This window comes from Melospiza melodia, chromosome 3 (genome assembly GCF_035770615.1).
Source record: "Melospiza melodia melodia isolate bMelMel2 chromosome 3, bMelMel2.pri, whole genome shotgun sequence".
In the NCBI taxonomy this organism is placed as follows: domain Eukaryota; kingdom Metazoa; phylum Chordata; class Aves; order Passeriformes; family Passerellidae; genus Melospiza; species Melospiza melodia.
Window position 1 is genome coordinate 105,531,623 of NC_086196.1, and position 13,941 is coordinate 105,545,563.

A 13,941-nucleotide genomic window follows, 5' to 3' on the forward strand; every position below is an offset into this window, starting at 1 on the left:
GGATTGTTCAAACAGTAGGTATGATCACAGCCATTCTGTCTCACTTTCTCAGATTAAGAAATGCTTCTGGCAATGAGAAAATGAACATTTGCTCTGGGTTTGACAGCTGTAAAGGATGTTTATTTCCCAGGGCTTTGTTTACAAGGCTGCATTGTTTAAAAGAATATTCTCTGCTGCTTTTGGACTCCCTCTCCATTGCCCTTCTCTAGAGTTTATTCACCCCCTCGATGTCTCCATTAAATGAGGGGCCCAGAACTGGACACAGCACTTCAGGTGTGGCCTCACCAGTGCCAAGTGCAGGGGGAAAATTACTGTCTTTGTTCTGCTGGCCACACCATTCTTGAGAGAGGCCAGGATGCCACTGGCCTTCTTGGCCACATGGACACACCTGGCTCACGTTCAGTGCTGCCAACCAGCACCCACAGGTCCTCCTCTGCTGGGCAGTTTTCAGCCACTCTGCCCCCAGTCTTTAGCACTTCATGGGGTTGTTGTGGTCTAAGAGCAGGACCAGCACCTGGTCTTGCTTAACCTCACAATGTTGGTCTCAGCCCATCTATCCAGCCTGTACAGATCCCCCTGCAGAGCTTCCTGCCCTCCAGCAGATCAACACTCCCACCCAGCTTGGGGTCGTCTGTTATCGAGGGTGCCCTTGATACCTCATCCAGATCATGAACAAAGATATTGATCAGGACCGGCCCCAGTACTGAGCCCTGGGGACACCACTAGGCACCTTGAGTGTGGCACCATTCACCACCAGGCCCTGGGTCCAGCCTGTTCTTACCCAGCCAAGAGTGCACCCATCCAAACCATGGGCTGCCAGCTTCTCCAGAAGAATGCTGTGGGAGACAGCATTAAAGACAGCACTGAAATACAGGCAGTCTGAAATCCTATATCCACAGGCTTTCCCTCACCCACGGGGAATGAAGGTCACCTGGTCATAAAAAACCAAGCTGGTCAGACAGGACATGCCTGTCCCAAAGCCCTGCTGACTGGGCCTGGTTCCTTGGTTCTCCTGTATTTGCTCACACTGTGAGCACTTGTGATCACACTCAAGGTGATCCCTTCCATAACCATCCCTGGCACCAAGATCAGGCTGACAGGCCTGTAGTGTCCTGGATGGTCCTCCCAGCTCTTCCTGTGGATGGATGAGACATTGTCCAACCTCCAGCTGTCTGGGACTTCCCTGGTTAAGGAGGACTGAAGGTAAATGAGGGAGAGTGACTTGGTGAGCCCTTCCACCAGCTCCCTTGGTGCCTTTGGGTGAATCACATCTGGTGCCATAGTCTTGTGAGTTTTCAGGTGGCCCAGCATCACACTAATTACTTCCTCCTGGATTACAGGGGGTCTATTTTCTCTTTACCTTGGTCTACCAGCTCAGGGGGCTGGTCACTCTGCGGAAAACTGGTCTTACTGTGTAAGAGGCAAAAAAGAAATTAAGCATCACAGCCTCTTCTACATCCTATACAGGAAGCATTGAAAATATAGAAAGCCACAATCAAAATATTTTCTGCCTCTGCTTATGCTTTTTGATTTTCCTATCTCCTTCACTCAAGGGTAATCTTCTAAGGCGCACAGATGTTTTAGGTGATTATCCTTTATCTGGCAGAAGTAGCCTCTCAGTGGGTATTGCTATTTCAGCATGGAGATAGCAGGGAATGATTAGTGATTGGTTTGACACTGTTTTCTTTCCAGGCAGTATTTTCCATCACCTCTTCTTCAATAAGATCAGCAAAGGCAAAGACAAATCAGATGACCATGCAAGCTAGGCATAGCTTGGAAAGCATGCTCCTCAGCAGGCTGGCAGCGGAAATATGGGCAGAAGCTTCTATTAGGCAGCTGCTGAAATACAGATACTGAGGTTGGAAAAAGACCTTCCACTAGGGAGGAACTCAAAGCCATGGAAATTCCTACACTGATGCTATACTTGATGTTGAAGGTGAAATTTAGACCTCCACATAGTCTAGGTTCACCTTTTTCCTTCTTTGGGCCATTTTTAGAAAAGCAGTTGGCATCTTATTGAAGCTAAAGCCTTCTGGGACTTTTGGGCTTCTAAGATTGAGAGCCATCCTGAATCACCTGAGTTCAGACTAACAAAACCCTGAGTGTTGCTATGCAACATAGGCTGAAACCCAAAGCTGTTCATAAAAGTAGGATACCAGCATGTGGTGTTTTACAGAAATCTATAAACTCCTGTACACAATGGACATTGTAGAGATGTACTCTAGCTAGCAAGCCAGCCTAATAAAAATAGCAATCTGCCACCCCACCAGATCAGAGGTTAACAAGCTTTCTGTGGAATGCAGAAAATCCTCAAGGAGACGCAAGCAGGAGCTCCTGAGGCGCCCCTTGCCTCATTGCCTGTTTCAGCTGATAACCACCTCGGCCTGGAGGACACTTGAGAGATGAATGCACACCTAGAACCAAGGCCGGCTCCTGGCAGCCTCACACCCAGGGTGAAAAAAATGCAAAGCCTTTCAAAGCCTTGAACAAAGACCCAGTCTCCCTGATTCCCAGTGTCGCCAGAGTGTCTCTCCCAGACAGCGTCCACACCTCTCAACAGACAAACAAAATGGCAAGGCCTGAGCCGGTGCTGGGCCACAGCCCTGAGGCTGTACACTGTCCCCGCCAGGCCAGGACATCAGTACATGCAAGGGAATGGGAATCAATCCTCTCCTCAGTGGGAACTTCATGGAAACTGCTGGCTCCTTGTCCAGCCTGTACAGTGCTCTGTTAAGCTCAGGATGGACATGCTCCAATTTCTAAAGTGTTCAAAAACCAACATGATTTCTGGGGTGTGGGCCCATATTCATATAACCAACATGATTTCTGGGGTGTTGGCCCATATTCATATAACCAACATGATTTCTGGGGTGTGGGCCCATATTCACATAACAAACAAACAATATTCCTTGACTTCCTTCATTTCTCTACGTTATACTGACATAACACAGCACAGCATGTAGAGAATTGAAGGAAGTCAAAGAAATATTGTTTGTTTGTTATATGAATACGGTAAACATATACTAAAAAATTCCTGTGGATGCAACATTCATGCATTTATGAAGAGCGTTAGCTAAGGAGAAATATACAGAGAGCAATTAAACTCATAAAAGGGTGAGAACCTTCCAATTAGTGCTCCATAGGCAGCCCTACTGACCATAACGGAGCCAACCGTTAGCCATAATTGAAATACTCACAAAATCTCCACCTCAGCTCTCTTTAAATTACTGGCTGTAACACTGCTGGGAAATGCTGCTCTTCTAATACAGTGACAGAAACTGATACAAGAAAAGTATAGAAAAGAAGAAAGTGAAAGAGGTGATGATGCAGATGTACCAAGTCAATAAAAATGCATTTCAGGGAAAAAAGCCCTGAAACTTTACACCTCACTTGATATTAAAAAATAGTAGAGTTATAACTTTCTCTGCTGAGAAATAGTTATTAGAAAGAAATACAAATATGCAAGAGGTATTTATTTTTATTTGCTATTTGGAAATGGGAAACATTTTGCCATAGGAGAACAGTCTGGTGAATAAGGTGAGGCTAAGCCATGGGGTTAAACCCTGTACTCTTGGGAAATTGCTTGTCTCTTGCAGCCCATAGCTTTGCTGTTACTGTAATGGATAAAATTATGTTTACATACTTACCAGGAATGTTGTGAAATCTGTTAAGATAGAAAACTTTGTGAGCCCTAAAACAGTTTTATCAATTCCACGTGGCCCATTAAAACAATTAAAATCTCCCCTAAAAATTTAAAACAAATGCAAACTTTTAAAAAGCTATTTCATTTGCGTGTTCAATGCCCATTTTATTTTTTCCCACAGTGGTTTCCTGCCTACTGCAATAGCACAAAGTCCTGAATCTGCAAATCAGAGCAGACAGGTACTTTTGCACCTGCGATTTGTCCCACTGGGAAGCAGCGGAGCAGCCTGGGCAAGCAATTAGGATGTGTATGAACGCCTGTGGAATCAGACCCTAGATTTTTTTGTAAGGTATTCCCTCACAGGGGCCACTAATGCTGATTTCAAAGGACTGGAGAATGAGGTCTGGGCTTCATGTGCCATGGCAACAATATACTGCAGATAGGAAATTGCAGCTCGTGGGATTCGGATGCAGCGAGTATTTCCCCAAACCAGTAATTCCACCTAGAAAGTTGTTCTGCCAAGGCAGTTCTTGGTCTGCTGTCATTTCCTAGCACAGCCTGTTCTGCTTTTATGACTCTTCACTTGCCAAAAATGAAAAGCAAAAATTTCCATAGCAGTGCCATTGGCCAAAGAAAACTTTGGGGACAAGAGAAATTTTTTAGCATCATGCCACTGTCTTTCCATGGGTTTATAGCCCCTCTACTTATACCTTCCTTGCTCAGAAATTTATGTGTGTCTACAAATATTCCTGCTGGGAGACTGGACTCCAAGGAAAGACTCTTCAGAATTGATTGCTTCCCAGTAGCTGTCAAGAGGCAAAAAATGGATTTGGCAGTTGGTGTTCTTTCTTTTAAAGCTGTGGAGAGACTGGAGATGCCAGAGGAAGCAGCACAGGTGGTGCTTCCACTGCTGGAGACAGATGTGCTTTCTTACCTCAGTGAATGTCTGTGGCTCTCACAGGCATGAATGTTTCCCACAGAACCCTTTTACAAAGGGTCTGGGCCTCAAAAATGCCTACTGGGCTACTAAAGGCAGCAGCCTAATGTGGTTATACCATGTGATGGTGAAAAAAAGAAATCAAAGCTTACCCTGAAGGTAAGCCCTGAAATCCAAACCTCTCAAAGCCAAGTGTAGGCAGGGCTGTCACACCAGAGATTATTTCTAAGCACAAGACATAGCACAGAATATAAAACCATTAAAAGGCTCCCAAAGGTGTGTCCAAAAGAAAACCATTATAATTCTTACCCTGCCTTTGTGACATCCTTTTCAGTGAAGAAAACCAACCTCAAATAACCACATATCACTTCTTTCTGCTCCTGGTTTTGGGAAAAAGGGACAGGCAGAGGGTGTCTCCTACCATTATTACTCTCTCACCTCAGCCTGGGCCATTTTAGGAGTTATAGCTATAGATCCACATTGGTGTTTTCCAATCTCATCCCCTTTTCCTAGGGCCAAACTGGTGCAGGAAGAAGTTAAACACATATACTCTGTGCACATGCACAGGTGTGTGGGCACACTTCTTGGGGTAGGATTTGGTTTTGGGGTAAGAGGGAGGGAAGATGTCTGTGTAAGTATATCATGGTATCCCAAAATTTTGGAACATAAATATAGGACATCAAAAAATCTCGTGAGAAAACAAGCACCACTTTCTTTTCCAATCTTCACACAGTCCATCCATTCATTGCATGCTACTATTTCAAATAAAAAAAAAAATAAAATCTTCTCATCTTCATTTGAAAATATATTCCCCCCTTGCTCCACTCTCAAACAAAAGATGAATGAAACACTGAAAACTTGGAATTTTTCCCCACTGCATGTTTATGCACAGAGTGTTTTTGGAAAATCACTGAAGATACACAGATTCCTGACTAATAAATATTTACAAATAAATTCCAATTAACTTGTATTTGAGCAAGGATTCATATCAGAAATTACATCCTCATGTATGTGGATATGGGGAAACTTTGTGCCAATAGGACCATTCTCAGAATCATGCTCCATAGGCATTCACAAACCAGAATTTCCAGGCAAATATGTAAAAATGCTGACCAGTAATAGCATTCTTCAATGGATAAGAGAGTGAGAAGAGCTGAAAACTTCAGCCTGCAGCTCACCCAGTGGGTACATGCTTAAAATTGAGGCTGTCCTATCTATAGGAAGATCTGAGTATGTTACTTATAAGGATAGAGCATTTTTTAGTTAGTCCAGGCAAAGAGGGAGGCTCAGCAAGCTCAATACACTTATGAGAAGCAAGGATTTGTTCAGCTGAGTTGGGTTGGAGGCTGTTTTCGTTTCACTCAGACACATATCTCCCCCTGCATATAATAACAGTCTGTAAGTTCTCCTCCAGCTACCCAGGACCAAATGATTGTAGGTGGATTGATAAGGTAATGGGAGATAAAAAGCATCCCTACCTTCCAGGCTGAGCTCCTGAACGACCTAAGGATAGTTGGAGGAAAAAATCGAGCAAAAGTAAACAAACCACAAGCTTTTCTGACCCTAGACCCTCAAGATTAAAGAAATTACACCTGAGTAAAAGGCAGAAGTCAGGCTCCTTATTATAGTGTACATGAGACAATTACAAGAAATAATTTTCTATACTCTTACATGAAATCCATGCTTGGTCTGACCTATAATTTGAAATAAGCTTCATTTTAATGACTTAAATTTCACTGCTAATAGGAGCAGCCCAATCAAACCACAGGCAAAGTGCGTGAAATAATTTAGAGATTTTGTCTGAAAAGGTCAAGGTCTTAAACAAAGAAAAGTGGCTTTTTCTACCAGAGTGCTTGCCCCTCACTGTGTAAAACTAATAGACTGCTATGAAAAATAATACCTGCCTTTAGTGCCTAAACTATCTTGTTTACTGGACACACACACATACACAGAGACAAACACATTCCCAATCAGCTGCTGCCAAAATGAACAGCACATGGCTGAGAGAGCTCCCCATTGCCAGATGGTGAAAATGAATGGAGTTCTTTCCACTGAAGTTAATGAAGCTATGACAATTTAAATTAACTGTGACCCTACCCCAATTATCTGTTAACTTGCCTGCACAAGGACTTGGGAAAGTTAAGCAGAACAAACTAAACTAAACTGCCAGCAGGAGAGGAGACAGTGAGGCATGTTGAACTCTGCACGGGTTTCTTTGGCTCCTCAGCTGGATGTCTCACAGGTTTGCTTATTTTTCTTTGGCAGATAACTCTGCTTGCCTCTGCAGGACCCCCTCCTGCACACACACTGCTGGCAGTCAGAGCAGCTCTCCCTTTGGGATGCATATTTTTACTTATAATCTCTCCTCTGGGCAACTCTTTTCCTGTTTTTGTGGCATTCCTCATCCACTTTCTCCTGTCACCCATGTTAAACTCTCGCACAAGCAGTGTTTCCAGTGACATGTCAGCCTGATGAAACCCCCTCAGCATCTGCACAGAAAACCCTGGAGGGGCACAGCAGACTGGCTCCTGCTGGCTTATCAGGTGACACATTTTATGTGTGACACTCTTCCAGGGGAATGTGATTTGCAGCTTTTACAGGCACTGTCCCACTGGGGATCTCTTCTCCAGAAATCATCTCAGAAATTTATCTGGGATTATCAAGTATTTGAGAAGCTTTTTAAATTTTATTTTTTTATTTAATTGGCATGGCCTGGGATATTGAGGGAGATAATAAGCTTTACTCTTCGAGACTGCAATGCTGATATGAACCAGCTAAGTGTCTGATCTAGAAAATTATTAACTCAAATTCCCAAGATGCTAAATGTGATTGAGGAGCTGAAAGCACAACTGCATGGACAAATACAAGGATAACAGATGAACTGGCCTGGCTTGGTAGCTCCTACAGTACAGCGGCTGGGTCAGAGCATCAGTGGCACCCACACACATGGCCCTGTCTGCATCCCTCTCTTCATAAACACCCTCAGCTCCCTCTGTGAGGGATGGGAAGGCAGCTCATTGAAGCTGAGACTGAGCCACATAAGCACTTTAATGTCACTCAAACTCGTGAAAGCATTTCCCTAGAGCTCTGAGTATGCTCTGCTCTCCCAGCTAGCAGCAGTCATCTTTGAGTGATACTCAATAGGATTCCCTGTGCCAAAGTGTCCCTGCATGGGATGAGGGATGGAGTTAATACATTGCAGTATTAGACATGAGACGGCAACAAAGTCTGGAATGCAGTGTTCTACTTCTGCAGAGTGAAAACTGATGAGTTGTGAGACACTGTCGTACGAGGAGTAAATGAAGACAGGAAATCATCCATACTGTGGAAGTGTTTAGCCTAACACACCATTCAGAGCAAAGGAAATTAACTGGTGCGTGACACCAGTGAATTCATGACTCCTCAAATCTGCTCAGTGATTCATTTTCTCATTGGAGAAGCAAAAGACAGACCTCCATCCTACTTTGCAGTGTCCCCTAGGCTAACCAGCTTCCCCATTTTTACCACATTTTAGTTTAAAACTGCTAATTTCAGATCTTAGTAGGGCTTTTTTTTTCCTGCTGTGCCTCAACACTAACTTTGGTATTTACCAGATCCCATCTCATGAATAACATTACTGTCAAACTCTCCTGGGTTTTTAACTATATTAATGACTTGAATGGGGAGGCACACAAGATGAAGACACCATATTTGAGACAAGAAAATGTAACTCCCACAAATGACTACTTTAATCTTCCAAACACTTTAGAAAAACATTTATTATTATCTCATTCACTAGGCACGTTTTGATTCTTTGTAGGAACTGAACCAGAACATATCTAAAATGTCTAACAGAGAGGCTTTATTTCAGCTCATCAGCCCAGGAGCCCATTTTGCCTGGTTTCACATGTGTGGGGATGTGACACAGCCAGTTTGTGTGTGTGTGTGTGCATGTGTATAACAGAGACTGCTGGAAAAACCAGAATTTATATATTGAGAGAATCTCTCTGTAGCTGACCCCATTGAAGGGCATCAGCTTTGCACCCTCCCAATGCTGCATGCAAACAAAATCAAGTCTTGGCTTTCACTGTTTCCCTGCAAAAAGCTCAGTGATTTAGCAAGTCATTAAATTTTATGTGAATGCACTTTCATAGCAAAGATATATTTTATACATACATACATACATACATACATACATACATACATGTGTGTGTATATATATATATATATATATATATATATATATACACACAATTATACATCTTCAGACTTTGTCATCCCTCTCTCATGCATGCACCAAGCTGCAGACCCTATAAGTAAGGTGGGAGCCATGTGCAAGTATTTATTTATATCATCAGGACTAAGCCAGCCAGAGAACTGCACTGCAAGGCACTTCCATTGTGTGCAGTACAACTCCCTGTGTTCAAAAGCTCCTGGAGGTTTAGAAATTGAATGTTTCTGTAAATATATATATATCTTTGGTCATTTCTACCAGCCAAGGATCTGTCCTGCTGAGTTTATTATCCTTTTGTGTAATTTTCCTCTGTTTCTTTCTCTTCCTCTCTTATGATCTGCCCATTTCTTTTTATCCTCCCAATTAAAATGTTAAATAAGAATCCAGCCTAAGGATTGGACCACTGCACTGATATACAGACAGCAATCTTACAGCAACTCTGTTGTTTTCTGTTTCAAAGTAGGAGCTGATCATAAATTCAGGAAGAGAAGAATGTAACCCTAACAGATGCAAAACTGGTTTGAATTAAAAACTAAAATAATTAAAAAGGCTTTAGTCAGCATGTAATACATTCTCAATATGCTCTGCTGTGAAAACATTCTCATCTTATTCCTGAAAAGATGAGAATGGTATTATTGATTGACTGTAAGATTTATCACCACAACACAGAGAGTTCAAAGCTTCATGGGTCTTAATTTTGTGAGTTTACTTCATCCTCTCACACCTTGCCTTTCTCAGGTAAAGGTCAGTCCATCAGTATAAACACCCAAGCAAGAAGTGTAGCTGTTTGCAGGTTTCAGTGTAATTTCAACTCTAAGTGTGAAAGAATAAAGAAACATCCTAATTGCAGCTGTCAGTAACAGTGTTGCAGCTACAATTCACATAATTTGCAGCTTCTGTCGCTGGGAAGCACATCTGACTCACTCAGTACACAGCACAGGACTTGCTATTTCTAGGCAGCTGATGTTTTAGTGCTCAGACATCTACTCAGCCTTGACTTGATAGTCTAAAGTAAATATCCTTGAGCAATTGTAAAAAAAACACCTATGCAGCGAGCAAGTAAAAAACCCTGCTGTTTATAGTTTGCAGATGCTTGGGAGAAAACACTCTATATAACACAGCTCTAAACTGCTCTGACAATGGCTGAACTGCCTCCTAGAATCATGGAATCATTATGGCTGCAAAAGAACTCCCAGATAATTGAGTCCAACCGCGAAGCCAGCACCACCTTGTTCACCGCTCAGCCGTGTCCCCAAGTGCCACATCCGCAGTGATTCCACCACTTCCCTGGGCAGCTATTCCAATGCCTGATGACCCTTTCAGGGAAGAAATTTCTCCTAATATTGAACCCAATGAGCCCTCGGCATAGCTTGAGACCATTTCCTGTTTTCCTGTTACTTGGTGCTATCCAAATGTTTCTACTTAGTTTGTTAAATCTTAAGAAAGATCCCTTCTGAGAATGTTATTTTTGTTTGCACTACAAAGCAAGGCCTCTTATGAATAAATGAAATCCCACTGAATACTGATGATGGATTACAAAACTTGACACTGGATTTTAAGGCTGGAATAGATCTTCAGGGAGCAAAATGCCTGCAATTGCTACTGAGTCACTCCCTCCTCTCTTCCCTAGAGGAAAATAATTGTTAATACTTGACCCAGGTGAGCCTACATTTCCCATCTGAACTGCTGGACTCTGGTTTCTGATAGATTGACTCCAAATTTGTAAGTCAGAGCCATCTCTCAGGCATTATGGTATGTATAAAAAAATACCAAAAATTCTTCTGCCCAGGCAAAGAATATAAAGCAAAGCAGCTAATAACCACAGCCTCCCCTGTAACTCAGAACATGGCACCTGCAGAATGCTTGGAAGTCTGAAAAAAGCAATGGACAAACCAAGCTGTGATTATCCTCTCATGAGATTTTGGCCTGTAAGTGAAAAAGTAGAAGTGGCAGAAACGAGAGTGATGGAATCATGTGGAATCTGATCCCTGCTCTGTTTCCATGAGGTGAGTACAGAATGAAATCACTCACTCTGAGAGGCTGCCGGCCTTCCCTCTGCAACACCCTTGCTAAATCCAGCCAGGAGCAAACCCCTGTCTCATGCACCACACTGCAGAGCTCAAGTTTCCCTTGCAGCCCAAGCTCTCTCTGTTGGGAAGCCAGCCACAAAGAAACCCCTCATGGCAGCACATGCTCAGGACCAACACTAAACACTAAAAAATAACAACAATTTAAAAATTCAGCTGTGGAAAGAGATAATTGTTAGGGAGGGCACTATTTTTACCTTTATCATGAGTTTTCCTACCAAGAGTCTAAGCTGGCTGAGTGTCCCAACTTCAGACACAGCTGCAGTGAAATAGAAACACACAGCAAAGGGAGAAGTGCTTGAGGCTGATCAGGCTCATGTTCTCACTCTACAGCATTCACCAGCATGCTATTCAACATTTTAAAGACACTAGGGAAGGACTCTGAGATAGCTTAGGAAAGTTATCAAGATCACATAAGGGAAGGTGAAGAGCTGTAAGTGTACTGAATGAATCCCTCTCCTTTATATTTATATAAATAAAAACAGACTGCATCCAGACTCCCAGGAATGAGCTCTTAGGTGAAAAAAGTACCTTGTATGATCTGTATGTAGCAAGAAGTCTCTGCTTGTGTCCTGTACAGAGTTCTTAGACACCATGGCCTTCTGTGCTAAAGTTGGTACACTGATCAAAAAACTCTTTTCACCCATTAAGACTTTTTGAGAAAACATAAAACAAGATTTTCCTGCTAGCAAGAGTGTACCTGCAGTGTCATCTGGAGCAGTAAAACTTATTTTAGTCACCTGAATCACCCCACTGGGCACTCAGTGGAGAGATGCAGAGGAAAGCACTTTTCTAGAGTTCCCCTTTGATCCTGAAGGAAAAATCTAAGATTTATTTGTCACTTGATAGCTCTTCAGCTAATGTATCTGCCTTTGGTAATGCTAAGGTTTGGTATATTCAAAGCTACTCTAGGCAGCTTTCAAATTTTTAAGGCATGCTGAAATCAGTCCCAGGGCTATACTGATGGAATGGGACCTGAATTACTTTCTGAGAAACCAAAAGCTGGTTTATTTTGAGAAAGTGAGAAGAGAGTCAAGTTGAGAGATTCTAAATCCAGTATTTGCACAGCACTGGCAGAAGAAAGGATTTGTTTGCTGTTTTCAGTCACACTAATGTTGTATTCTGCCTGTTTCAGAGAATAGCACTTGTGCTAAGAACCCACAAATTAGCATCCTCAACAAACCCTCGAGAAGTTAACAAGGAGAAAACAAATCCCATTTTACTAACAGGTGCTTTTCAGCAAAACTCTACTTCTTTGCAGAAATAATTAAAAAATGCTTTTACTTAATCCCTAGAAGGCAGACCTTAACTGTGTAATCTAAAGAAACAATCAAAGCAAAATTAAACAAAATTAGCTGTACATGCCTGGAGCACAGTGCACTCAAGATTTAGATGACCTAAATCACAGATGGATTAGTTTTTCCTCCAGTTGTGAGAATGATTTAAACTTTTACTGACCTTTTGTGGTTAATTCAGACATTTCTCTCAAGTTTTCACTGCAGTCTGCTTAGTCAGTGAGCATAACAACCCCTCCTTATGAAGAAAACAAAACTTCTACCCTAAGAAAACTGTGGCATAATAACCATGGATATACTGCGGTGTGTAAAATTGGGATGGGGGTGTATTTTTCTTACTAGTGACACATCATTCTTTGTTGCATCCTCCCTTCAAACTTGCCACTCCACTTATTTACCAAAGGCTTTATCCAGGACTACTCCTTTTGGTTTTGCTTTATGTTGTAACAATGCCAGCTGTCTGTGGGGGTGTTGGCAAAGGGTGCTATTTGCCTTCAAACTATTAAAATGAAAACAATCACTTGCAGTTAGATATTTGCCATTGCGCATGCTCCTTTGCTTGCCTGTGCTACTGACACAGAAAACAGCTGCCACACGTTACTTTTTCATTGCTCACGTTACTTTTGTGAAAAATAATGAGAAGCTTTAAGATAGACAAAACCCCCTCTCTATCTTCACATTGTTCACTCTCTCCAAGCACAGCCACGCCGCTCCTGTGGCGGAGGAGGATCCCTCTCTGAATGTTTATCAGAGTCCTTTCTGCAATGCCTTTGAGATTTCAAAGGGAAAACATTAAGTTCCTTCTTGGCAAACAAGCACAAACCTTTGGAAAGCTCCTGCAGTACAAACAAACACTCATCATCGACTTGTTTGGGGCAGACAAGTTGCTCTGCACATTCCGACAGCGCTAAAAGCAAAGCTGTAAAGAAAGCTTAGACTTTATGCTTCAAATTACTGTCACAGCACCAAGGATGCTTGTCTCAAATTTAGCCTGCACTTTGTATTATAACATGCAAAATCCTTCCTTAACAGAGACCCCACAATGAGCACGATCAGAGAAACGGAGAGGAGTTTCAAGGTGTAATCGACCGAGCATCAGAGGAAGGGCTGTGCTCTGCAAACAGCCGGCTTGGAGTCTCCCAAGTGACTCCTCTAAATCTGACCTTTGGCTGGCCAGGCAGCAGCTCCTTTGGAAAGCCAGGCTCTCAACCACAAGGCTGCTGCTCCCAGCCACAAAGGTGCTGCTCCCGACCACAAAGCTGCTGCTCCCAACCTCAAGGCTGCTGCTCCCAGCCGCTCCCTCTCCCTACTTACAGCTCGGTGGCGTTGGCAGGGATGTCCCGGGGAACCTGGACCACCTGGCTCTCCTGGCAGATGAAGACCCTGCCCAGGCAGTGGCAGGCAGGGTGCTGGCATGCCAGGCAGCCCGCCAGGAAGAGCAGCAGCAGGCAGGAGAGGGCTGGAGACATCTCTGCCCTCACATCTGTGCCCGTCCCTTTATCGGAAAAGGAGGAACGCTGAGACCTCCCAGGCCAGCTCCCTGGATGGAAGATCCGCCCCAAAAGCTGGGACAAACCATGTGGCTCTTAGGGGATGACTTCTCTGCAAGTTTCACTTCGTGACCCCACATTCCTTATGGCGTTGGAGTGGGGATAGCGATGGGAAATGCTGATTTTTCATGACACGAGTGTTTTGTATTTCAAGTGGTGTTGAAATGAGGGGGCCCAGCTGTACTAACCAGGGCTCTTTTAACATGCTGGGGAAAG

General features: G+C 43.1%; 1 protein-coding gene across 1 annotated transcript in view; it reads right to left on the minus strand.

Moving 5' to 3' along the window:
* The window catches only part of FSHR (follicle stimulating hormone receptor), an 82,027-nt gene extending 68,273 nt beyond the window's left edge, over positions 1-13,754 (minus strand). The window contains 2 exon segments of the mRNA XM_063152470.1: positions 13,490-13,670; positions 13,673-13,754. Coding sequence (XP_063008540.1) covers positions 13,490-13,670; positions 13,673-13,754 — 263 coding nt within the window.
* Between the last annotated feature and the right edge of the window lie 187 nt (positions 13,755-13,941).